At 36.1% G+C, this 26,024-nt stretch overlaps 1 protein-coding gene across 2 annotated transcripts in view; it reads left to right on the forward strand.

The window, feature by feature from the left end:
* CNTNAP2 (contactin associated protein 2) overlaps window positions 1–26,024 on the forward strand; it is a 1,030,565-nt gene that overhangs the window by 696,835 nt on the left and 307,706 nt on the right. For both annotated transcript variants that reach the window (XM_032681831.1, XM_032681841.1), the window contains one exon: window positions 23,609–23,809. In XM_032681831.1, the coding sequence (XP_032537722.1) occupies window positions 23,609–23,809 (201 nt within the window). The remainder of the gene's footprint in view (window positions 1–23,608; window positions 23,810–26,024) is intronic.

Consider the following 26,024-nt stretch of genomic DNA (forward strand, 5'->3'; position numbering starts at 1 on the left):
TGAAACTAAGTAAGATACCGATTTAGCTATACTGAATAGTATGTGGAGTATACTAAATGAAAAAAACCCCCCAAACATTTCTTCATATAGCAGGGTACTGATATTTTATTTTAATAGAGGCATCCTTAACTGTATTTTCCTCTCTACCCTGTGGCAAATCTAAATGTACTTATTCTCCTACTAGTTTAAACAAACATCTCTGTTTTAAATTACTACTCAAAATGCTAATAGACATTTTAAATATCCTCTCTTTCATTCAGTGGTGAATGACTAAAAATAAGTGCAAAATTTAGCTTGTTTCATTCCTAGACAAAACGAGTCCATAGGTTAGGGTAACTTATGAAATTAGTATCAGTCTTTGCAAACAAGGTGGTCTAACAGTTATGTACTACTTTCATGCTCACGGAAGCATAGTTTTACTGGTACAAAATGTTGGAGAGTAAGCTACGCTCTCTCTTGACTGTAAACCTTCTTGTGGCAAGTGCCAATATCCCAAAAGCCACTGAAATTGTATACTGAGAAATTATGTATTTAGCCCTTTATACTATATTGTATCACAAATATTGAATCATGAATTTCATTATTTCATCTTATATCAGCATTTCACTTACAGAGTTTCTAGTCAGAAGGTGTTGGCTTAGCCAATGTGCCAAAAAATATAAAAAAAAAAGAAAAAGGAGACCTGCCCTTCATAGATGTTGCTGTGGTAACTAAGATTGTTCTGGTTTTTCTGAGATGTGCTGGCAATTCAATAGTGCAGTTAATAGAAATAAGTGTATGTGCATGAACAGAGCAGTTCATGGTCTCTACAAACAAGTCTATTGTCAAAGAAATCCCAGAGATCCCCCCTCCAATTCTCATCCTTGTCTTCTCCAAATTAACTCTGTACTCACTACTGTGTTCTGATAGTGAAGAGGAATCAAGAACTTACATTTTATATCCTCATATGGAATGAACATGTTTGAGATATCACATTCAAACTATCTAGTCTTGGTGCAGTAAAACAGCTTTTAAAATCTAGAGCATTGCTGCTGATGTTCAGCAGTTTCCCAAAGACTTATCTATAGGAACTATGTAAATTTATGAAGTTTGGGGGTTTTTTTAATTGCTTTTTTGCTTTTGTTTAATAAAAAGAAATATTGGAAATGTTTAGAAGTAGAAAGTTTGAAACTTTTCAAATTAATACACTTTTGGAAAAAGTATTCCTTGAAGTTGTGATGTGGCATAATTTTTAACCATTAGGCTGCTTTTCAATTTAGCCTTTTGTGACTAAATTCAACAGGGAATTCTTCCAAAACTCTGTCATCTTAAGGCTGAGATCTTACCCTCTTTCAGAGGCAAGTCTACAGTGCAAAGTTAGACTCTGATCCAAGCAGATTATTCCAAAGTTGGAGGTTCCTATCTCAGTATGCAGTCTGACCAGTTCTGGATCCCTTTCCCCACCCACGAGTGGGGCGGCCCAGTTCTAGTTCCGTTTCCATCTGAAGAACCATTCCGACGTCTTGAAGGATGGGGAAAGGGAACTCCAGGGGTTTTCTCAGGGTTTTCTTCTGTCCCTGAGGCTGGAGGGGAGAGGTGCCCTCCCCTCCCCCCACGCACGTGTCTCCATGGCAGGCACAGAGACAGCACACCGGGCGTGGAGAGGAGGTAAGAGAGGGTTTATTGTTGGGGATGTTACATTTATAGGGTTCAGGAGGATTCACAGAGTAACCAATTAGAAGACTCAAGGGGCTTACAGGAACACCCAATCACAGGAAGGGGTTAACAAAGGCCAATGGGAAACACGTCAGGACACCTTCCCAGGACATTCCTGCATGGATAACATTACCGTGGGGGGTGTTGGGAAGAAGCAGCATGTGTTTGCAAAGACCATCAAAAGCCATTTTAAGACACATTTAAACAACAGATTTCCCATATAATGCAGATTCACTGCCACAGGCAAGTCTACAGTGCAAAGTTAGACTCTGATCCAAGCAGATTATTCCAAAGTTGGAGGTTCCTATCTCAGTATGCAGTCTGACCATTCCTGTTTTCTCTTTAATTGTCATTAGAACCGTAGCTGCAGTGGAGAGAATTGCTCTTTTAAGGTATTTGTTAGAAGTTGTAAACTTTCAGTATATTACAGCTTCACCACTTGCTCAGTGTGATATTTCTGAATCTCTAAGCCTGATTCAGTTTCCTCTGGCAGATTTAGTTTCAGTCCATTGAGAAAGACACAAAAAATAGTTGATATTACTCCCAATTTTTTCCATTTCTCTTTTTTTGTCTGTTTGATACATGGAGGATGGGGAAAAGGTGTCAAACGAGTACGTTTATTCAGATCTTGTGCATTTGTCCTGCAAGAATTTTCAGAGTCGAGAGTGAGGAATAAGCAGAGGGACCATAAGGACTTAGTTATTTATCCTAATGGCTATTTGGGGTGTCAGTGGGAAAGGCAGATCAGCACTCCAGTGGTTGCTTGAGGCTTTATGCTGAGTATAGGGAAATATTAGCCTGCTGTTTCTTCTGCTTCGTCATTTAGAGTACTGATGCAAAGTAGAACTGAAAGGTTTCATATTCTATTTTACCAGAAGGTATGACAGTTAATTTTTCCTATTGGTCCTGAAGTCTTTATGCCTCTGTGATGTAGCTTTTATCTCATTTCAGGATCCAAATAGCTATAAGCATAATGCCTCCATTTGAGTGGTACTTACCCTATCCCCTTTCTAGTACAATTCTTTTGCCTAAAGCTGCTCATCTTCAAACAGTCTGAGAAATTATTGTGCATATTCATAGCCTGTCTCATTAAGGTCAAGCGTACAAGGTGTCTTTTCTACCCACTCTTCTCTTTCCTCTCTGCTCTCTCTCTTCATTTTTTTTAACAGAAATGGAATGTGTAATAATTACTGCAATGACTTTCAGAGTAGACATTAAACAACCATAACTGTTGCATCCTGTGATTTCTCTGTCTTCTATCAGTAAATAGTGGGTCACTGGAGTGCTTTGTACTATGACATATGTAGAAACATATGGCATGAATATAAATGTGCCATTCATCACTACATACCAATGAAAAGTGCTCTAACAGTGGTAAATGTTTAATTCTGTTGCACATATCTGTATAATCTGTATAATCTGTATAATGTTTTTTCAAATGAGACTTCTTGCCTGAGACCTGATTTACTGAAGTTCAAAGGTACCAAAACTTTTATTCATACATATATAGAAATAGATGTGAAACAAAATTTTAAGCAATTTAATTCAATAAATAAAAGTAAAGCTCTTTTTAAGTATAGATTCTCTAGTTTGATGGAGGAAGAACTTAATGTTTTTTAGTTGTTAACTTAAATAGCATGAATTTATACACATTTAAAGGCAATAAGCAAAATTTTGTCATTGGACAATGCTAAGTTATTGAATGAAAATAAAAGTATATAGACCTTACCTAGTCTATTCTTATTTCAGAAAGCTTTCAATACAAATATTTAAGTCCTTTGCCTAAAACAGAGGAGGAAAAATGGCTTCATTAGTACATATGAAATGAAGGAGTTTTTTCTAACAAGATCTCATAAACTTTTCCATCCACTGTAGAGCTTTGTTTTGGAGGCTTTTTAATAGTCTTTCAGACCTTAATGTACTAAAATTACATTTGAGAGGTAAAAAGAGGAACAACTAGTTAAAATTAATTGAGGCTGTTCTTGCAGTGTCCAAGCTTGTTTCCTTGAAGATGAAATGAGTAGGAACACCACAGAAAAAGAATAAAATGGAAAGGCAAAAGCATCAAGCCGTTTAGGACACTGTTTTTGTACAGTTGACTTATCAAGGTAGACTCTTGTATAAAGGAGAGAAAATACTGACAAAGAGGAAAATAATAGTCACTGAAGCATCAGGAGATCATGTCTAGAGGAGCAACTCTGATGGCAGACTTTCTTCCTAAGGTGAGTTCATCTCCAAGCATCAGAGTAAAATAATAGACCCATGAGAGACCTGGAGACGGAACAGACTATGTTTATGTCTTTGCCTGCCAAGTTGGCTGAAGTATTCTGCAGCTCAGTTTCAGTTCATTGATTATATTTTTCATCTGTTCTTATTTGCAAGGCATGTTCTTTTATTCTAGGTTTCACTGGTACATCATTTTGGTTTGTAATCAGTTGTGGGGTTTTTTTGTTATTTTTAATTTATTTCAAATTTGGCTTCCTTGCTCATTGTGGTACTTAACTGTATCTCAACAAATTTGGCTAGTGCATTTCTTCCCTGTGCTGTGGAACACCATACTGACTTAGTAGAAGGGTGATCGTGGGTGCTTTTCCATCTGAATACAAACTTTCCAATCAGCCTCAGTCAGTTGACAGACTGTAATTGTCAGCCTTTACCTGGACTCATCTTGATTAGATGCAGCTTGCTGTCTGGAGTCCTTCTGAAATAAATGAGGATGTTTTCCTGTTTGGTTTTGCCTCAGATTAACACTGAAAAGTGATGTTAGGCTCTTCTGTACTTGGCAGTTACTGGGGTTGGACAGATTAAAGCCACTACCTACATGGCAAGAGATGACTGAGTATAGTTTGTTGCTGTGTTTTGTGACAGTATATTGAGTTTGTCAGGCTTTAAAGGATGGAAGAGGAAAAGATTACAGCCTGATAAAACCATACTTAAGGACCATGTGATTGTGAGATTGGTTTTTATTACTTTAATGTTCAGAATTTAAGCATACACTACCATAGAAACAGTCCTTATGCAGAGTTGAAGGTATTAATAATCTCAGGGCTCATCACAATATGAAAAAGATAATTTTTTTTGGAAAAAGATTTGAATCAACACCTGGTAACTTCATTAAACAAAACTATGTCCTAACAAAAATGTGGTGTCGTAACTTTAGGGTTTGAATAAATCACATTAAAATCACGTGATTCTAAATCGTGTTGGAATATCTCTAGATATTTTCTCCAGTCGTCCTTGCATGTGTAAAAAATGAAAGCTAGCACAGTGTGCAATTGCAGAAAAAATATCTAAACCATAAAATAAAAAATACCTCATGAAGGTATTAAAAAATATCTCCAGAAGAAGGTTCTTGATTTGCTCTATTTCAGTTGAGAACAAACTTTATCACTGACATTCAAGGTAGCTTCTTAAGTCAACAAGTAATAGAAACATTTCCTACTGTCTGACTACATTCTTTTATTTTTTACCCGTTCTGTCCCACCTCAAACTCTGAAGCGTCATATAAGATTATACAGGAATAAAAGTCTGTCGTGTCATCCTCTTAATTTATTTCAGATGCTCACAGCTGGAGCCTAAGCATCACAGAACATCCATTCATCAGGCATAAGGCACTGACCTCAAACAATAAGAACAGGCATTTGAGAGTGACATAGAAGATATAATTGAAAATAAAACAGAATCTTTATTTTGCCAAATAATTGGAGGATGAAAAAATCCTGACATCATCTGCAATCAGAAAATGTTCCTCATTTGTTGGAAACGGAGCTCTCAGAAATTAAAATACAACAAGTCTATTTAGAACTCTTTGTGCATTGCAGGGCCCTACAAGCCTAAATTTCGAGAAACATGTCCATTATTGGGGGAGAAGAAAAAAGGAATGGTTGGAAAGAGAATGATGAACAATGCCATCTACCTCAAACTGTTACTGTGAATGTTAGAAGCAAACATTTAGCTCTGGATTCACTCCCACACACTTGCTCCCTACTGGGGACGTAAGAAACTCAACACAAGCTGCCTCAGGCCAGTGATATGCTTCAGTTATCCCTAGAAAATTGCTTCTGTAGAGAATATCACTGAAAGCCGAAACAAAACTTGTGTTTTCTGTAGAACCATTTTTTCTGCTTTTGGTCAGAAAGTTAAGGTCAAGTTAAGAATAGATGGTTAATTAACCCCTGAAATAATGGGAGTTGGTGGTTTTCAAATTTTGTTTTATTTTAATTATATTTTCTGCAGTTTTTCTGTTCTGTGGGTAGGTACAGATGTTGGGAGGTGTGTGTTTTTGCCTACTCCCTACATCACTGGAAAAGTTGCTCTATGCTTCTGTTGACTTTGAGGAACAAACTCAGTGATTCAACTGTGCTTTCTCAAAGCCTGAAAGGTGTGAGTCACTAAGTTCACCTGGGGATTTCTGGCATACAGAAATACTTTCTCATATGTGCTTCCCCCTTAAAGCTTCCTTGTTCTTAAACAACACTTCAAAGAACAGCTTTTCAGCAAGTCATATCCATGGTCATTTGTTTGACTGCTTCTACTGTCTTGTCATATCCATGGTCATTTGTTTGACTGCTTCTACTGTCTTGTCTAGTTCACAGGCGGTGGGAATAGGAAGAAACCACTTACCCGTACTAAGTGTTCTTGCTATTGCTAATTTCTCTGAAGCTGAAATCAGTGTAGCTAAACATTCAGAGAGCAGATTAGTTCAAAGGAAATGTATAAAATCCTGTTCAGATCACAAAAGATGTAGAAAGTTCACTTTTTACTGACATAGATAACCAAGAGATGAAACAATTACTGAAAATTTTTAAAAGAGTGAAAAGAGATTCATTCTACTGTAGAATTGCCAACCAGTATTCAGGGTACAGTGCTGCACACTGATGTGTAATTCTCTAAATTAATTTGCCTAGAAGGATGGGTAACACTATTGCTGTTAAAAAATCTCAGGCCTTCTTGATTCCACCTGTACACTCTGAAAGATGTTTTTAACAAATTATTTGGGCAATGAATAAGTTACAGTAGATATCCATTTTGATCTGTACATACGCAGAGAAGGAAAGTACTGTTGATGCAGTTTCCCTAGACAAGTAGGAGGTGTACAGGATGACTTTCCCATGTCTCCCTCACAGGACTTGCTAACAAGTGAAGTCAATGTAGATTATGTAGAAGTGTGACTGTACAGTGTTATGAAGTATTTGTGTGAAGGCTGTCTTCAAACACACAGAGTAAATACCATGTTTGCATTTCATCACTTAAAATGAGTCTTAGTGTTTTTCTACAAAAGAGGAAAAATGTACAATAACTATAATGTGAATTTACAGAAAATGTTTTTACTAATTTCCATATGGATGCTCAGTATGGATTTTGGGGCAACCTCAGAAGTATTCTGTAAACTCACCTCCACCTCTGTTCCACGTGGTGGAAGACCTAGAACTGGAGAAAAAGACTGAAGGGGAGATAACAATGAGGGCAAAAAGAACTTCAGTCTGGTATCATCTGGGAACTGGCCTCAATGGTTGAAATAAACTAGATAGAACTTAAAAGCAAACTAATTGTAACATTCCGTATGGTTTAGTAAAAAGAGTCCAACCAACATGAGCATAAGGTGAGGAGTCTGTGAGACCTTGTGCAGTCAGTAGAGAGCAACTACAGCTGGAGAACTTCCACAGAGCAAGCTTTCAGATTTGGAATGGAAATCTGCAGATTATGCAAACTAGGTCTCTTGTTCAGAGACTCTTAACTGCTCAGTGTTAGGAACTCCCTCCACATATGTACTGGAAGCCAAGTATTTCAATGTCATGTTAGAGGTCTGTATCCACTTTTATTGTGTTCAGAGTTCATGTCATTAAGAGCATTAACATGCTTTTTATGCTTCCTGCTTTAGGGTTTTTTCCATTTGCTAAGCTGAAGTTATCCTTTTCTCAGGGGGACTGAAAATATTGGCTTTATCTAGTATGGTTCAGGATATACTTCCTTGAGAGAGAACTATTGAGGTAATGATCTTCCGTTATCCTGGATGAGATATATGAGAATAACTCTGCACACACTGAAGCATTTAATAGTAAGCAAGTTAAGAAAATTGGTGAGAAGAAATTACTCCCCTCCTAAAATTATTTTTGTGGGTTTCTTCAAAGCAGTACCTTAAACCTTGACATGATACTACTCCAAAGAGAATAGCTTTTTATTTCCACTTTGGGATGCACTTGTGCGTCACAAATAGAAATTACTGTAGATTTTCTTTCAGACCAGTATTTTCTGACTGCAATGGAATAAACCTGTCAGTAGTCATAAAAGAAAATTAAATGTGTTTAGTAGCATGTCAGTAGCAGTAGAACAAAATACTGTCACAAAAGAATTGGAAATGACAATGTTGTAAATTACCGGATTGGAGATCTAGGACCATTTCACTGCTCAAATGGATTCCCTTTTTCTTAGCAATAGTCTGTGGAAAGAAATTAGTGCTGTCACAGAGACATGGATATTCCGCAGAAACTGCTTGGCAGGTATGTTGCAGGATTTTGAAAAGCAAAACTGACTTAGCTCTCCAAAGGCGGAGCGCTATTTGTGGGTCTAGATCAGACATGCTTGTCAGAACCATTGGCTTCTACCTGAAGATGTGTTATTGCTAATATTGTTCTGGTAATTGCCACAGAAATATGCTGAAATGGTTAATTTTACTTGTGCTGTACAGTGAGCATCTAAGGAACAACCAGCTGAGCCGATTGCATGCTAACCACAAGGTGCACTGAGACTATTCTGAGCACTGATTATACTGAGACTACCTGTCTGCTAGACAGAGTATATACAACTAGGGCAGATTCACAAGTATTTCTACTCAAGAATTATTAGCAAAAGGCCTTACTCATGAACTTGCTTTGTACACTAGCATGAATACTCATGGCTTACTTGTCTATCTCATTGCATAAACCGGATTACTTGGAAATTACAGGTCTATGGGAATTAAAAATTAAAAACAAAAAGAGACACTAACCTACTTAATGTTACTATTCAGAGGGGCCTTCTGATATTTCAGTGATCTTTACTGCTGTGTGCAGCAGCTCTGAGGAGTTGCTTCATTTCTGCCTGACATTTTTGCCACAGTGGTCGCAGATTTTTGCTACAACTGTCATGGTGATATTAAACCTGTGTTACTTAATGCCCAGAAATATTGCAATACTACAGCTGCAAATGCTTTGAAGGGCTCTATGTGCAGTGGAAAAGAAACACTGCAGATGCCAGAGATCAACAACCACATTTTTCAGTCAGAAGAATCAAATTAGAGTAGCTGCTATTTCAACCTTCTAGCTAGGTAGAAGTCACTAATCAATCTTATGAGTTTTAGTAGTACATGTAGTGCCATATCCATACAATTTTCAAGATTAGATTTTAATATTCTCAAATAAAGTACCATATCTATACAATTTTCAAGATTAGATTTTAATATTTTCAAATAAAGTAATATTTTTGAAAGTGTAGTTAGAACAAAGATATTAATATCCCTTGAAGCTAGTTCTGTCCCTCCCCTGTCCTTTTGTTTGCAGTCTGTATAGGCTTGGGAAATGTCTGCTATTAACTCAGTTGCTAGCACTTGGTTGAAATGGATTTTGAACTAATATTTTAATACCAACATCGATACTGAGTGTCTTCATATTCCCTTTTCAATAATATTTTTTGCTTCATATAATCTGTAAGTTATTTTTTCACATTCATGAGTAAGATTTCATGCAGAGTAATTGTCAGTATTGTCTATGTTCTTTTGAGCAAATAAGAAAAGTAAACCTAAATCCTTGACCTGATCTGTGAATGTCTTGAGATAGTTCTCTCAGAGTGGTTTGTCCTTTGTGTCTTAAAAAATTTGCTTTGTTACTTCATTTTTTATTTCCTGTAGATAGATAAGTTTTATGGGTTTGAGTTTTTTGTTTGCTTTTTTTTGTTTGTTTTTTAGAAAAGCAATAGAAAGATCTTTATTTTTTATTTATTTGCAACATATTCTTATGTCTGAGTAAATATCTTCCAAGTTACTGGAATAAAATAGATTTTGAAGAAAACTGGGCTGTTCATCTCTGTTCTATATATTGCAAAGATTTTTCCAGATTAGGAAATTCTTAGAAGGTTTTTACCTTTTTTTACCTTTTATTTTTGATGAATTTGGTGTTCACTGAATTTATGTATTGGCATTTTAATGCCAGTTGTGCAAAGTTCTTTTCATAAATGGCTTTACTTTTGAGAACTGATCCATTTTTATGGGCTAAAAAAATGCTAGAAATGAAAATTAGTGTTGTATCTAAAAACTGAGATTACTTTTAATTCTTGGATTAATGAAAGAAGACTTTTATCTTGTCATAAATTTCCTCAACTATCCAAATTACATATTTAGTGAAGTTTTACTCATTAAGTAGATACTCAGTAGATTATAGGAAAATTTCAGCTCTACTGAAATGTTTGAGTTGCAGCATCAACTTCTCTGAAATAGTTTCCTGAGTACTAGAAATTACCATTATTAGCAGTATTTTTGTGATAGTATGAGCTCCTTTGTTTTGGGTTTTTTGTTTGGTTGTTTATTTCTGTTAGGTTTGTGTGTGTGTGTGTTCTTTTTCGAATAGATTAGAATAGTTGAGTTAGTAGGGACCTAAAACACCCATCTAGTGCCTGACCACTTCAGGGCTGACCAAAAGTCCAAAAGTTAAAGCATGGGTTTAACAGCATTGTCCATACTACTCTTTCCTCTAAGGAAACCTCAGTAAGGAAAAGACCTCACTAAAGGCAAATGTGTTAGTGCATTGGTGAGGAATGATGTCCAAATCCCACGTGCTCTGTACATGTGTGCAAAGTTCAGGCAGAGGGAACCGAAAGCCTTTTTTTCACCTCTGACATCTTCACATCCGAAGCAACATATATAGTACAAACCCCCTTACTTACATAGTCTGAATGTCCATATTACTTTAAAAGGACACCCAGGAGCTGCATCCAGTGCATGGCCACCAAGAGAAGGGACAGATCCCTGGCCCTCCTGGGCACAGAGGCTAACACTGCTTGTGTTCTCTCCTTTAGACATTGGTGGTTGTTCACTTTGGAGACCACTTCCCCTCCTCGGGAAGCTGTAGGGAGCAGTGAGGTCACCCCTCAACCTCCATCTCTCCAAACCAGACAAACCTCATGCCCTCAGCTGCTCCTCAGAGTACCTGCCTGTCAGCCCATTCCCCAGCTTTGGTGCCCTCCTATGGATGCAGTCAAGTACCCTAATATCCTTTTGAAGTGGTGGGATAATCACACAATATTTAAAATGAGTCCACACCAGCAGGGTAATCACTTCTTTTGAGCATCTAGTTGTACTGTGTTTGGTGCATTCCAGGGCACGGTTTGCCCTATTGGCTGCTAGGGCACAAACTGCTGACTACTGTTGAGCCTACTGACAACCAGCACCTCCAGATCCCTTTCTACATCCACTCCTCTCTCAGTTTAGACTTTTATCTGGTGTTGCTCTGTCTCAGAGGCAGAACCTGCCATTTGTTCTTGTCGAATTTCATGCTGTTGATGATTACCCAATACTTCTATCTATCCAGATCTCCGTGTAAAGCCTCTTGCCCCTTGAAAGTCAACAGCACCTCATAGTTTAAAATTGTCCACCAACTCACTAACCATGCATTCAACTTCTACATCCAGATCACTGATGCAAATATTCAACAGAACTGGCCCTAGAATTGAGTCCCGAGGAACAGCACTAATGGACTGGTCACCAGCCAGTTGTAGCCTAATTCACTTCAACCCTTCAAGCCCTTCAGCCAGTTCTTCACCCAGTGCACCATGAACCTGGGTTTTGGGGGCGTGGGGTTTTTTCCTACTCTTTTTTATTTTCCCTTTCCCCTCTTAATTAATGGATAAATCTCCTTGAGAGGAGTGGAATGAAACCTTTGGCCCATTGATTTAATTGGGGAAATGTTGTGTTTAGTTTTGGTTTCTTTACGCACAAAATTTGCGTGTATGTGTGTGTGCACATTTTGAATTGTTGTGATAGTATGAAAGAAATAAATATGCATAGTCAGTTATGCAAGTTGCAGACCTGCATTTGGTAATCTGTAAGCAGATGGATTTTCACAGCTACTCAGAATGCAATGAAGTGAGTAGTCTTCCTAAAATTTCACCATTCAATTGATGTAGTTCACCTTCTGTAATGGATAATAAAAGCAGTTAAGCAATGAGAATAATCTGTCACAGTGTGGCAAATTTTAAAACTGTGTATACATGTGTAAATATATATGTCTGATGAACAAAAGGAATTTCATAGACCTCTTGAATGCCACTATTTTAACTTGATCTATAGATAGTGTAATGCTTTTCTATTCTTGGAGATCCCTATGGAAATCAGAGGGCTGCCTTAATATACAAGGAAGTATAGTTTTTCTTTCTTCAAAGAAATCCACATTCTATTTATTAAATATGGGGGAATCTAATAAAATACATAACAAAGTCGTTAATAACTAGAGTGGGCACTTGAGGACTAACCAAGTAGTTGATTGCTAAATGATGTCCTTTACAGTTGATAATTTCACTTCAGGTTTACTTATTTTATTCTAGACACCATCTTTTTATATTATGGTGGAGAAATCATTTAAAATTCTACATAAAATGTGGTCGAACAGCTAAACGTCCAGCAAAGCTGTATGAAATGTGTGCATACTTACCAACAGAAAAGATTATGCATGTGTAAAGAGTCATTGATAGAGGCCAAAGGGTAGACCCAGGCCAAGCATGCTGAATTATATGGGTAAGCTGTAATCAACTTTTGCCAGAATTGACTTGACCGTATGTGGAAATTTTCTTGATACAGTGGGGTATTCTCTATAACCCCTAAATATCAATCACCCATGTGAATAAAGGTTTTTCCTTGTAAATAATATTTCTCATTGCTCTAGAAAGTACTCAGCTGTTGTAATGGATGGCTTCTGTATATATTTGGTACCTTCGTAGGAGCAGAGACAGTGTAATGTATCTTTTACTAGATAAAGATATAACAAAACACTTAGCTATTCATTGGACTTGAGCTGCAAAAACCAATTATGCACGATCATGAATTTTTCAGCATCTCAGAAATATTAATTTAAAATATATCACTTCTACATAATGAAACATTAAATTTATTAATAGTGTATGTTTCTGAGTATTATTGGAGTGTATGGGATAGTATTTACAAGCCTTCAGTGAAAAGGAAAGCATTATTAGACCTAGTAAAAAAGCATCTTCATTTTCAAATATGCCACCCTCTTCTCCAAATGCTGTGGTATTTTCTGTATGCTCTAATTTCTATATTGGAGCATAAAAAGAATATTCAGGAGTACCAATTTTAGGGAAATACACGTATTTCTGCTTTTCTTCTCATGAGTCCTATGGCTGCTGATGCTGGAAAGAATTTTCTAAGAGCAAGAATCTGTTGGATATCTGCTAGCAGGAAGCCACTGAGGCAGCTGGTGCAGCACTGGGCTCTCTTAGAGTGATGTTTCTACACAACACTGCCTTTGAGCTACACAACACTTAGGGTACTGCTTTCACAGATACATACTGCAAGGATAGTTGGAGTTTCTGAAAGTGTGAATTTGTATTTCCTTAAAAGAAACATTTGTATAAAAGCACTCTGTTCCTTCCCCTGGAAGTAGAGTCCTCTGCAATGAGTTAGGGTGCTTTAATGATGGTTGTGTAGGTCCTGAGATGGTACACTAAACTACATATAGCAATAGTGTTTGTTACTTTGGCAATGCCCCAAGAAAATAAGTTTATGCTGTAACCTTCAAATAGGTTTCCTAGGTATAAGTGTGACCAATATGATTGAGAATAATGATGAAATTATTACATACTACCAAGAACGTCTATGAAAACTTAGAACTGTAAATTCTCCAATCTAGAGACAGTGTCTGAAAGCAAAATAAAAATGAATGTTGCTTAACATTCAGTTTATTGATGCAATAATTAGAAAGTCTACTTCAGCACACTATATTCCTTTCCCCATCTGTCCATGGAGAGGGGATAGCAGGATATGAGAGGAGAGTGCAGGATGTACTTCAGAGAACTAAGTTGTATCATGAAGAGTATGTTGAGGATTCAAGCAGTCAGAAGCTGCTGGAACAACAAAGGGTAAGGTTTCTTCAGTGGTAGCAGTTGAGACCCGCATTAGTCTTCTTTCTACCTCTCCATTAGAACAGAAAGTCAACCTGGATAACTCAGGAAATGGTTTCTTATGATTCAAGCTAACATAGTGAAAGTTTTGAAGAGCCCTTTTGTTTAGGATACCCTTTGAAATATATGTATTTTTAAACTGTGTTACTTTTTTTAGTGATTCTAGGAAGCCCTGTTTGGGATCATAGCTAAATGATTGTACTATGGTGCTTTGTAAAACAAAAAAATCAGGCAGTAGCTGATTTTCTTTTTTAAGTGCATATGTTCCTATGATGTGCTAGAATAAACTGAAAGACACTTTAAAGGAGATGTATTTGATCTTTCCATTTGTATACTGGGTTATATATGAGACCACTCCTCAGAACATAGAATCAGTTGTCAATTTTTCAGTTATTGTACTGTAAAAAAAAGTGTCCAGCCCTTGCCCATATTCTGTTCACAGTGCTGAAAACAACCACACTGTTAATTCTTTTATGTCCTTTGTTCTTGACTTTAATGTTCCTTAATCTAAACTGAACTGCAATTGCCATCTGTTAGACCAGGCACTTAAATGATCCGAGTCCTCCTTCGTATGGCTATACTGTGCCTCATTATTTATTGTTCCTTTCAAAATATGATTATTCTTAAACTCTTGCTTCTAATAACACCGACATGAAGTCATTTTTGACATTAGGGCCCAAATTGGATTTAGATTCCTCCCCCCTCCAGGCACCATTTTTCAGCATAACAACTTCTGTTGCTACAGTGTTTTTCCTTTGAAGGTATGAGTGCTCTCTGTTCTGTTTCTCAAGGTACTCTTGGCATTAGCTTTTTGCATACAACTGTGTTGAGTGGTTTGAAATCATGTCTAGTATTTCAGAGAAGTCATCCTCTTCTTACCACTTAATGTCTTCTCAGGTTTCTAGCAAGTTGTGTTGGAGGGACCATTTCATTATTACTTCTCTGGCAACTTTTGTTTCCCTGAAAACTTTATTTTGGTCACTTCTTTCTACTCCACCTTGTAAAGCATCTGATTTATCTATTACATATAGATTTAAAATATTATGAATTTATATTGCTCACTATCAGAGTAAGTTCACGAAGTAAAGTTTTCTCTGTCCTGAGTTGTTATGAAAGAAACTATGTAAATACAAGGGAAGCGTACAGGTTCATTGCCTCAGAAGACAGTCTTCAAGTGAAAAAGGAAGATACCCAATCAGTAGTTGGTAATTAAATTTGAAGATTCATTATTATCTTGATGAAGAAAAATGAAAGGAAGGAATGAAAGGAGTAGAAGGAGAAAATGAGTGCAGGAATGTTTGAATTACATTTTTTGATTGATCTTATTTCACACCTAGACAGACTAAGAACACACTGACTTTGATTTCAGTAGATTTCAGTTCATAAGAACACTTTTCATTTACTCTTTTTTTTCCCTGAATATTGGATTTCTTCTGATCTAAACCTCACTTTATATATTAGTAAAATGAAGGCAATAGAATTCATATCACCAGAGTAACTTTACCGCAAAATTGACATTTGCAAATCTCAGGCGAGATTGTCAAAACACTCGTTAACTTCAATCAAACATACATTTTTTCATTTTCATAAACCCAACTGGAGCACCTTTGAAGTCCATAGCAGAATCAGTTTCAAACTGCTACATATAGTTTTAAGCTTTTGTATATAAACGCATTTAGAAAGAAATGTAAAAGGAGGGAGAAGAGGATATTGTCTACTGTAATTTTTTCCACATCAATTATATACATCAATGTGTCTACAATGTTGTTGTGAAAGGTGCCTAGTTTAATCATGTTGCTAATGACTGTTGTGTTACCATCCCACACAATTCAACAATATCAACTAGGCTCTTATCAGAAAATAAAATGGGAGACCTCGTAATATCGGATGATTACAATAGTAATTTTTGTCCTCCCTAGAAGGTAGTCCACTTTTAAATGGGCTATCTTGTCTAGTTTCTTGAATGATTTGTAGTACAGCATATTACAGAATACACTGCAGTAATCTAATTTGAAGAGACAAATGCATTGATGATGGTAAAAATCATGATGTCTAGTAAAGAGCTATCTCCAGGCTGACATTTGTGAAGAAAACCCATTCCTAAGCATTAATGCAATGCAGTTGTCAGACACCAGTTAGAAATCCAATAGGGCCCACAGGCATTAATTGTTAACAACAAATGCAGAGCACCCAGCAACAGATGAAGATGAACATAATTTTTATTACACCTTGAAATTACTTCCTGCTGTCATTGTCATAGGTGTTGCCTTACATTTAAGTTCACTGAGCTTTCAGCTGTCCCATCCCTCCATATTATCTGAATCCCAAATTTGCACTGCCAGCTTAAAGAAGACACAGAGAGGTATCAGTAGTGTAGTATATCATCAGCACAGACCACTGATCCTCACTAGTCTTCCTACAAGTTCATGTCAAATAAGCCTGCCAAGCAGGAAGAGGGTTGGAATAAAACTCTTGTCAGCCAGCAACATTTTAGGTGAAAAGTAATTAGCCACTATTGTGTCAGTGATTAGGCAGACAGCTTGAGGGTTAAAGTTTCCATCCCGTCTATTTTGCCTATGGCTAATGGATAGAGCACACTGTGAACCTTGGTGTGGACTTGCAATCTTTTCTTTTGGACGTGTAAATAATGACGGTCAGAAAAAGAATACGCGTTATTTTATATGCTCAGGCATTCTCAAAACCATCTTCTCTGAGGCTGCAATCAGGAACCAAAGTGTTCTCATACAGGATGACATTTGTCAAGGCTGTCAGCCAAATTTTAGGTCATGCAACTGCATCCATCAAAACAAACCACCACAGATCTATTGAGGGAGAAAGAGAGCAGATTATCTTTCCTGAGAAATAAAACTGTTTTCTGATTTCTTGAAAATATTTAATAAAATAATATCTTAAGAATTTAATTCCATCAATGCTAAAAAAGTAAAACTCTAATAGTGATAACTACAACTGTAGATTAAATTAAAAGGTGGAAAATATATTAATATCTGTGAAATACAAGCATTAAATTTTCCAAACTTATTTCCAGTTAATCATCATTACCATGTAGGAGCAGATATATTTCCAGAAGAATTTGTGCTGAGAAGTTAGAACTTGTTTCAGGAGGAAGGCTTTCTGCTTAGGGTGATGACTCTTTCTCAAAGGCAATTTCAATGATTTCCCCTGCCCCTGCATAGCTTGAAAAGTTCTCAGCCTTCCTCTCTGGTATGCAGAGAGATAACACGTTTGCAGACAGGTACAAAGCCTCCTTGGGCCAGAGAGAGTGGAGGAGGAGAGAGAGAAGATACAAAAAGCCTTGGAGGAGGAGGAATGGGTTTACCTTTTGCTCCTGGGGCCCGACGCATGCACCATCATAAAAAAGTGGTCCTTGCATCTGAAATAAACCTTTTTTTTTTAATCCTTCAACTGCCTTGGCATTCTTGGGAAGAATAGCTATGTATGTTTTACCTTACAACCAAAGATTACTTAACTTGCTTGTCAGAAGAAAGTTTTCTTTTTTGACTGATCACCGAGTGAGGAAAGTTCAACAACAGGAGAAATGGAGTATCTGAAAAATAGTCAATGGAATAGTGTTAAATACTATTGCACCATCATGAAATATGTTGGATATGATGTGGGGAAAATCACTTGAATCAAATCAAATATTTTATTTGATCATTTGGACAGCTGGTGATCAAGGAAATTTTAAATTTCATTTTGCTTTTTATTAGTGAATTGTTACTAATAACGATTGATTATTTTATTAGTTAACTACTTCACTTTTTATTAGTGGAAAAAGGACTGGTGAGTGGGCAGGACTGTAAGCCAGTCATTGCAATTGAAAGGTATTTTCAGCAAAACAAATTATGTCACTTTCATGTCCTTTCAAGGAAACAAGTGGTCATTTCCCTTTTTAAAAAGAAAAAAAATCTTAAGGAACTTAATCTTACTGTAATGTCTATCTGTTGGAGAGGAACTGCTTCAGCAAAGAGTAATGTACAGACTGAATTACAGGGAACCTGTTTTCTCTATAATTGCATCACATGTATTAGCAGTTTGGATCTAATTAGATTGTTCTTAATGAAAACCATTATGAATTCCATTAAGAATCTATGGTTACTGGTTTTCTGCATTCTATTGAAAGATAATTACACTTCCCCTTCCCTGCTAAAAACAAAATAATGGAAGAACCACTTTTTCATATCTTTTTTCTTGTACAACTGGAACACACTATGCAACATAAAAAAAAAAAAGATCTAAGAAGAAATGCATTTGAATGAAAGAGTGGTCATCTTGGAGACCCTTATCTTCCTAAAGTGTTAGCAATTAGCTAGTGTTGGTATTCTGTTCTCCAGGGGGAAAACTAGTACCAGCCTAATAAATCCAGTCAGGATTTATATATATATAAATATACTTCCATGTGTATGGGAAGTATCCAGTTTCTTCTGCTGAAGGCAAAAGCCTCTTTGTCTTAAAATATGAAAGGTTCAGTTGGAAGTGAGAGGACAGAGCAGGACAGGTGTTACATTTTCAGTGTATACGTTACGTTCCTGGTTTACCTTACTACATAAACCAGCTTATTGCAAAAATACATTGAATTCTTTTGTCCACTTAAAACTAGGATTCAACAACATTGTTTATGATGCAAGAATAATGGATTCTTATCAAATTTAGAGCACTCACCTCAATGGCAGAATTCCTTTTCTGACGCTACAGAAGTAACTCATTTTCTTACAATAAAGCAAAGAAGCATTTAGTGGGTCTTTAAGTGATCCTCTTAAAAATCAGGCTTTCTTACAATGCATTGATAATGGAATAATTCAGACTGCTCCAAATTTCAATATATCCAAAATTCACTGAAATCTGTGCATAGGATTAACTTTGGGCAAAAATGGAATGCAGTTAATGGAATTAGCAGTGATGCTAATTATGTTTGTATAATCTACCCTTCAGTCAGGTCAGCAAATCAGGTAATTCTTATCTTCTCAATGTTACTGTGATATCAAAAGAAACTCTTTATCCAGCTTAGCTCCTTACACTACATCAGAACTGAGAAGTCTTTTGGGTTGTACAGTCTAATGATACGAGATTGACCATAAGTGTGAACTCTACATAAACATCAATTTTTCTGCTACATAATTTTTTTGCTCTACTCACATGTCATTTCCCAGACTTCTGTGGCTCTATATGAGTTTCATATTCAAGGCCAATACCAGCACTTACGTTGGCTGACTTGACTATTTATTGGATTTTAGAGTATTTTGGCCAGCCTCAAATAAAACACTACATAGTGGGCTAAGCTGTAGAAGTTCACCATCACAACCCCCAATAAATTGCATGTAATATTGGAAAACACCTCCTTTTTTCACTATCCTTTACCTTAATTTTCTTTTACACTCTTTTCTGTAATATTATTGCATTTTTTTAATTTAAAACATACTTTGATTTCCTTTAAACATTAATTTTTATATTCCTGCTAATATGTCTGCAAAAAAGAAACATTATGAGAATATTATCAACCTTAAATTACTAATAACTACTCAACATTAATTCATTTTATTATTATTTTTAATTTGAATTACTTAAGTCATAAGCACATAAAATATTTTATAGAAAATGCTGCTTAACAGCTTTGTAATTGTTAAGTGAAGTCTGCTCTTTATAGGTGTGTTTGGCTATGCAGAAGTCATATACACAGCTGTGACTGACAAATTGTCTCTAAACACTTGTGGTTAGCAATCGCCATATGTCATGTATTCTTAAAATAACTGCTAGTGTATTAGGGGAATTCCAGTGTTGTGGTGACTGTAATTGCCAGGAGTATATATCAAATTACAGTTAACTAGGACATATTTTTCACTTCCCTGTACTTTAAATGAGATTTCTGTGTACTACTGACAGAAATAAAGGGTAGCTTTTCTTGCAGATTTTGACATATTAACCATGCTGACTGCATCCTGTTCTCAGCTACATGGGAATAATGCCATAAATTGTGATGATACAGGTCTTTGAGATAGTGTGAACTATCTGTGTCACCTTTTCTGTTAGGGAAGTTGGCTGCAAGCAGGTTACTAATTCAATCTTTCTCAAGAATGGTCTCAACTAACAAGCAGTTTGGGAGAAACTGGAACCACAAGTGAACATGATGGCCTTATTTTCATGCTATAAGTGTCTAGCTGGTTTCCATGGGAAGTATTAACATGTTAAAAAATTATTAAGATTTAAAGGAAAAAGCAGTTTGTAATCAGCACTCAATAGATATGGTATTTTTCTGGCAACTTTCTCCTTTAAGCCTTTCCAGACATCTTAAAACCATTCCCAGATGTATAAATGTATGAAATGCAGGAGTCTGCTTTTTTTTTGAGGGGAGATGGATTTTTGGCTGTGACCATATTACACTGTCAATCTGTTTTTCCAGTCAAGGAAAGGCCCTGTCATTCTGTACAGTTTTGATCCATGAGTCAGTTAAATAAGGAAAATGTGTGAAGAGTGTAAAATCCTCTACCCAAATAAAGAACTTCCTTCCTGTACACAGCTCCCAACTTTTCCTCCACACTCTCTCTGTGCCTGACCTGCAGGCACAGGTCATTCAGCTTCCAGAGTCTGGACAAACCAGCTTGCTGAACATGTTCATCAATCATTTGAGCCAGACTATCCACAAATTAGTTGCAAGTGAATTGAGAGCTACATTTATTTCCAGTATCTGGATCCTAACCAATCTCCAATCATCTTTTAGATAGCAAAAAAAGACTTAGTTGCTTTTCTAGAAATAGTAATTGACTTTATGCACATATATGTATATTGATAAATAGATACATTACAAGGTGCAACAAGCTCTTACCCACTAGTAGTACTTGTACTTCGACAGAATGATCCTGAAGTTGTTAGAGGATACATCTGACTGACAAGAATATGTTTCTATCTTGTTTAATACAGTGTGCCATAATAAAGTTTGAAACTCCCTAAGTGGGAGGGGAAGCGTCAGGGCTGCATTGGCTAGAATCTACTATCCATAAAGAAATCCCTTCTTAGATATAATGCTTAACACAATTCCTATTGCTAATGACATTCCTAGTCTCTCTTAATGGCTAGTCTAGGAGTCTTTGCTCAGAAATCCAATATGAGGCTCTAACTGTCCTAGTACATTCCTTACTAACACTTTTGAGCTCTTATATGTACAATGTTTTCTGCAAAAAACGAGACATTTCTGTCAGTGAATGTATAAGCCTTTCTTGGAAATGAATCTGCACTAAACTTGCATCCCAGGCTCTCAACAACACTGTGTTATATTCTCTGTATAACTTGACAGGTGACAATTATAAATTTTTTCTTCATACTTGGGAGTGGGATTAAAGCAATACAGAAATAAGAATTCCTGTTCTTAAATAGAGAAATAAGAATTCCTTTTCTTCCTTCCCCCTGTTTTTTTTTTATATATTTTTTTTCTTAGTGCAAGAATACTATTGAGTTTTATACAGAGCTTTGGACTAAATATATGAATATTAAAATAATAACCATCTTGCATCACCTGCTGAATTTCATCTCATTTGGCTAGTGATGCATACTCCCTGTGGAGGATTCGTCTGCTTTGCTTACCTTATCTCCAAACATTTGATTAGAAAGACTTACACCATATCAGTTGCAAACACATGGGTCCACAAGATTCTGTATAATCCAAAATAGTCTAACACTATGCAGTAAAAATTAAGACTGGAAAATAAGACGGAGTCATGGAGATAAGAATAATCATAACACGGAAAGTTAACTTTACTCTGAGTTGCACCAAAACTCACCAGGGTATGGCAGCACATTTCTGTGAACGGGGTGAAGAAGTACTGAAGCACTTTTGAATATGTCTCAGTTTGGCAAAGTGTTTACATGTAGTTAAAATATTATAGTGTGGTATCAGGCCACAAGTTTTAGAATTACTTGGAGATTTGTATTAACAGGCATGACATTTACATAAAAGAATTGAAAACATACTGTTATGTGCTGTATTTTACGGGGTTTATTGCTGTAAAGCACATCTGTCACATGAATTTGTATTCTCTGAAGCTGACAGGTGAACTCCCTGGAGAATCTGTTTTTGTGATAAATACAGCAAAGTTAGCAGAATGGTGTGTTTCTGTCTCTGCATCACTGGAAGGACAACTGTGGTCAGTGGTGTTGCTCTACAGGAACAGCTGAACTGTCTGGGGCAAAGGCCTGGCTGACTCATTTGGGAAACTGGCCTTTTGTGCAAACCTGTTCAAAGCACCAGGATAGATTCTTACAGATGGTTTTTTAAGGTTCCACATTTATTTGACTCGACCCTTAATAGTAGAAGGATATAAAGCAGAAAATTTAAAAGAGAAACAGAAAAACAATGTAAAATATGAAAGTACTGTACATGACAAATATTACTGACAAAACCTGGTGCACTTCTAGGAAGTTTTATGGTAATATGCTACATGGTAATCTATAGAGAAAAGAGAATTTTCTGGGGTTTATTTACAGAGAATAATTGACCTATTTCACTCCATGTCTATGTAAGATGTACAATATATGTAGTAAATACCAGCTGAGATAGTGTATTTTTACAGTAGTAGGCAGTCAAATTCAATTTGAAAATTTTTCACACCTAAGTGATATAATAGCATTCTTACAGGAAGGCAATATCACTAATAGTGACTGACTCTTCATTGTTTTCGTTTTAAAACCCTATGCCTTACTCAGATAATATTTTTTTTCATTTTGGTTCAGTGGAATGTCCATCTAAGAAAAAATAATGGTTAGCCTATAACAGGAAAGTTTCTGTGCCTTTTCTTTATTTCCTTTCTAAACTACCTTCCAACTTCCACAAATCTTTCTACAAGAGGAGTATGGAATGTGTTGTTTCATTTTTATGATATCTCATCTTAAATCTTCTCTGGTAACTATTGACAAATGGTACACAGTAACACTTCCAGTGACTTGCTTTTCAGTAGTTTAAAGCAATATAATGCATACAGACCCTATTTAGGCTGAATAATATACACTTTTTGCACGAGCCTGCAAAAAATGGTTGTTGGAGGTGAGAGATTTGGCCAGTTCTGCTGTATTTCTTAACAACAAAATTAGGTCATCCTTCCTCGTGTCTTTTCACAACTACACAGAAGCTTTGTATTTCCATTCTACTTAAATTATTTCTTGTGCTGCTATCTGTACCATTAACAGAATCAATAAAGTCATATGGGCTGCTATTTAGAAATATTTGTCTCAATAAACAGTAATTTTGTCTTAGCCTAGGAACACAGCTTGGTTAAAAAATGTGGAAATCTTGATAAACTGCAGTGTTTTCAGTATTAATTGTTAAATGATGTAATCACATAAGAATCTGGTGCATCCTTGTTGCTCTCCAGCCCACAGGAATTTATCATGACAGTGAGTTTTCTTCACGTAGAGACCTTGAATCAGCCTTGTGTCCTTCTGATCAAAATTAATACTTACTAGTTCCATATGTAATTATTAGCATCAGTTCCTTTTTCAAGGAAGACTCCTCACATGGTGTGTCCATTTTTTCATAAAGGTGATCAGAGTCTTTTCCCATCACGGGAACTATACTCTCACATGATGATTTTTCACATTCAATGTCCTTCTTCTCCGCTACCACCTCAAAAAATATATTGCAGAACATTTTTATCTTTTGTCAAAGGCCTAGATTTATTTTAATTTAGTTCCACTGTCTGTCTTTTACCAGTTCTTGTCTTGTCTTTCTTCCCGTCTCTTTCAGAGGATAAAGTATGGACAACTGTGTACCATGATCTGCAAATGCAGACTTCTGTGGGAGGCAACAGCCTGGAGAAGTTATCTGTACTGCAGCTCAACTACAGTGCAACAATGGACCAGATTTCTGCCATTACCAGTAGTGCTGAATACTGTGAGCAGTTTATCTCCTACTCTTGCAAGATGTCCCGGCTGCTGAATACACCAGGTAGGCTGAGAATGGGATATCCACTAAATACGGTGTTAAAAAAATTTATCTGAACAATTTAACAGGTATTGCTGTTAGACTAGTTCATTCATTGAACAGACTTCTTTGTTCTCCTTCATTAAAGTTGACAAAGAAGTAAATAACTGAAAATACGGAAGACATTATTTTCTTTTTAAAAATTGCCTGTTTGCTTACTACTAAAATGATTTTTATTGCACTGTGTGTTTTTGTGTTCTTCTCTCAGATCTGTTGCTCCTTAAAGCAGGAGGTTTTTGCTAAACATGGTAACTTTCAAAGTTTAATCAATAGAGGCATTGAAAAATTGCTTTGAACTTTATCCTGTTTTTCTGGTTGTCAGTTTTCATATGCTACAAGCAGCAAGGGAACTGACTGAATAAGGGCTGGAATTTTCCCATTAATATTTCTGAAACAGTTTCTTAAACACAGAGTATTTCTGGGTAATCAGATGCCTTACACATTATAGGGACTGTCATGGTCAGTAATGTAATTGTGTAAGAAATGATATGCTGTTACCTACAAGTAGATTCATTATAAGTTTCTTCTTTTGCTATGTAGCTTTACTGGAAGAGAACAGTCCTAGTACTGCTTTCTGTAAATGCCTCCTCAACAAGTGTTACTTGTAAGTGATAAAGACAAAAGTATTAGTTGTTCCAGAATTAGTAAAGCAGCACATAAGGAAGGAATTCCATTTTAAAAACCCTTTTAATATGCATCTAATAGTTTATGTATGTTCTAACTGTGTATGATAGATTTTGATGTCAAATAAATCTTAATGATACTTAGGGAAGACTGGTTTATAAGTGGAAACATATAACACATTTTCATGATTGTGAAATGAGTTCATTGTTATAAGAGCAATTCAAATGTATTTCAGATTAATTTCATGGCTGCATGCTTATTTTAGGGTGCTTCCCCTCATGAATTTGTTTTGATATATTTTCTTATGGTGCTATAGATAAGGATTCATTTGGCATGCACGTGCATCTTATTCCTATTTCCATAAGCATTCCGTTAGTTAATAGACACTGTAATGCTTGTTACTCCTCTCTCCCTCCTTCCTATTGTTTTTTTAACTTTTCTAATGCATGCTTTGTCTCTGTTGCTGTTATTTTGCTTAATTTAGCATAGCACAGAGACTCTGCACTGTGGAAAATGATTTCTTCTTTCTTGGACCTTAATATATAGGATCCTGAATCGTGTTCATAACTAGAAGTATTGTGATTAGATTCTGCTGATGGATACAAGCTCCCTGCTTGCATACACTTCAGAAAAGTTGTATATGTGTGTATCTTTGGGCAGGTATTTCGAAGGCAGATTTATTTGTTAGTGGAGCTGGAGATAATGTGCTTAAAAAACTCATAGTTTACACAGAGTACAGTGTTAGATTCTTCTTCTTGAAATGTATAAGACTATTATTTCAGGACCAATTTGTGATTGTTAGTATATATGTATATTATAATAAAATAAATATACACCATAATTACAGGTGTTTGCCCTAGATTGAGAAGGACAATTAAGCAGCATAACTTACTGAAATTTTTTTAAAGAAATAATCAGTTCCAGCTATTTGCATTTTTAAGGTTCTTAGAAATTTGTGAACATCCTTTGCAGCTATATCCTTTTTCATGTTTTAAACTTTTTTATGGAAAAACAAATTCTCTTAGAAACTAGTTTTTTGGTATGGAAAGTGAGTTTCCACAGGTATTCTGTAATGTGTTATTTTTTTCCTTTTAAGTGAGAGAAATAAGCAACAAAGGCAGATTATTTTAACTTAGACAGTAACAAAAAATTACACTGCAGTGTTTGCATAACACCTGTAATGGTTTGTACACATAGAACAGCAGTGATTTGTGTGTTAGTGGGGAAGAGGCCAATCCATTTTCTTTCTATGTGTTCTTGGCTTCAGTCTATGGTTTCTAAACCAAAGAACTAATTTTTCACACCTTTCTCTGTTTTGGAGGATTGCCATATTTGCTGAATATATTATGACACCCTATTCATCTCAGAGCACAGCTCGAAGTACTCATGTGGCTTCTTCCACCACTGAGCTTTTTGTATAAATCATTGCAGTATGGTGCCCACACAAAGAAATTTTAAAAAAATCAACATTTATATATTCCTTGGGAAGTGAGAACCTGGTGGTATTGCAGCCAGTAGTAAAACCTCTCTAGGCTTCACAGGATGAGATCAGGAT

The sequence above is a fragment of the Chiroxiphia lanceolata genome, chromosome 1 (assembly GCF_009829145.1).
Source record: "Chiroxiphia lanceolata isolate bChiLan1 chromosome 1, bChiLan1.pri, whole genome shotgun sequence".
NCBI classification, from domain to species: Eukaryota; Metazoa; Chordata; class Aves; order Passeriformes; family Pipridae; genus Chiroxiphia; species Chiroxiphia lanceolata.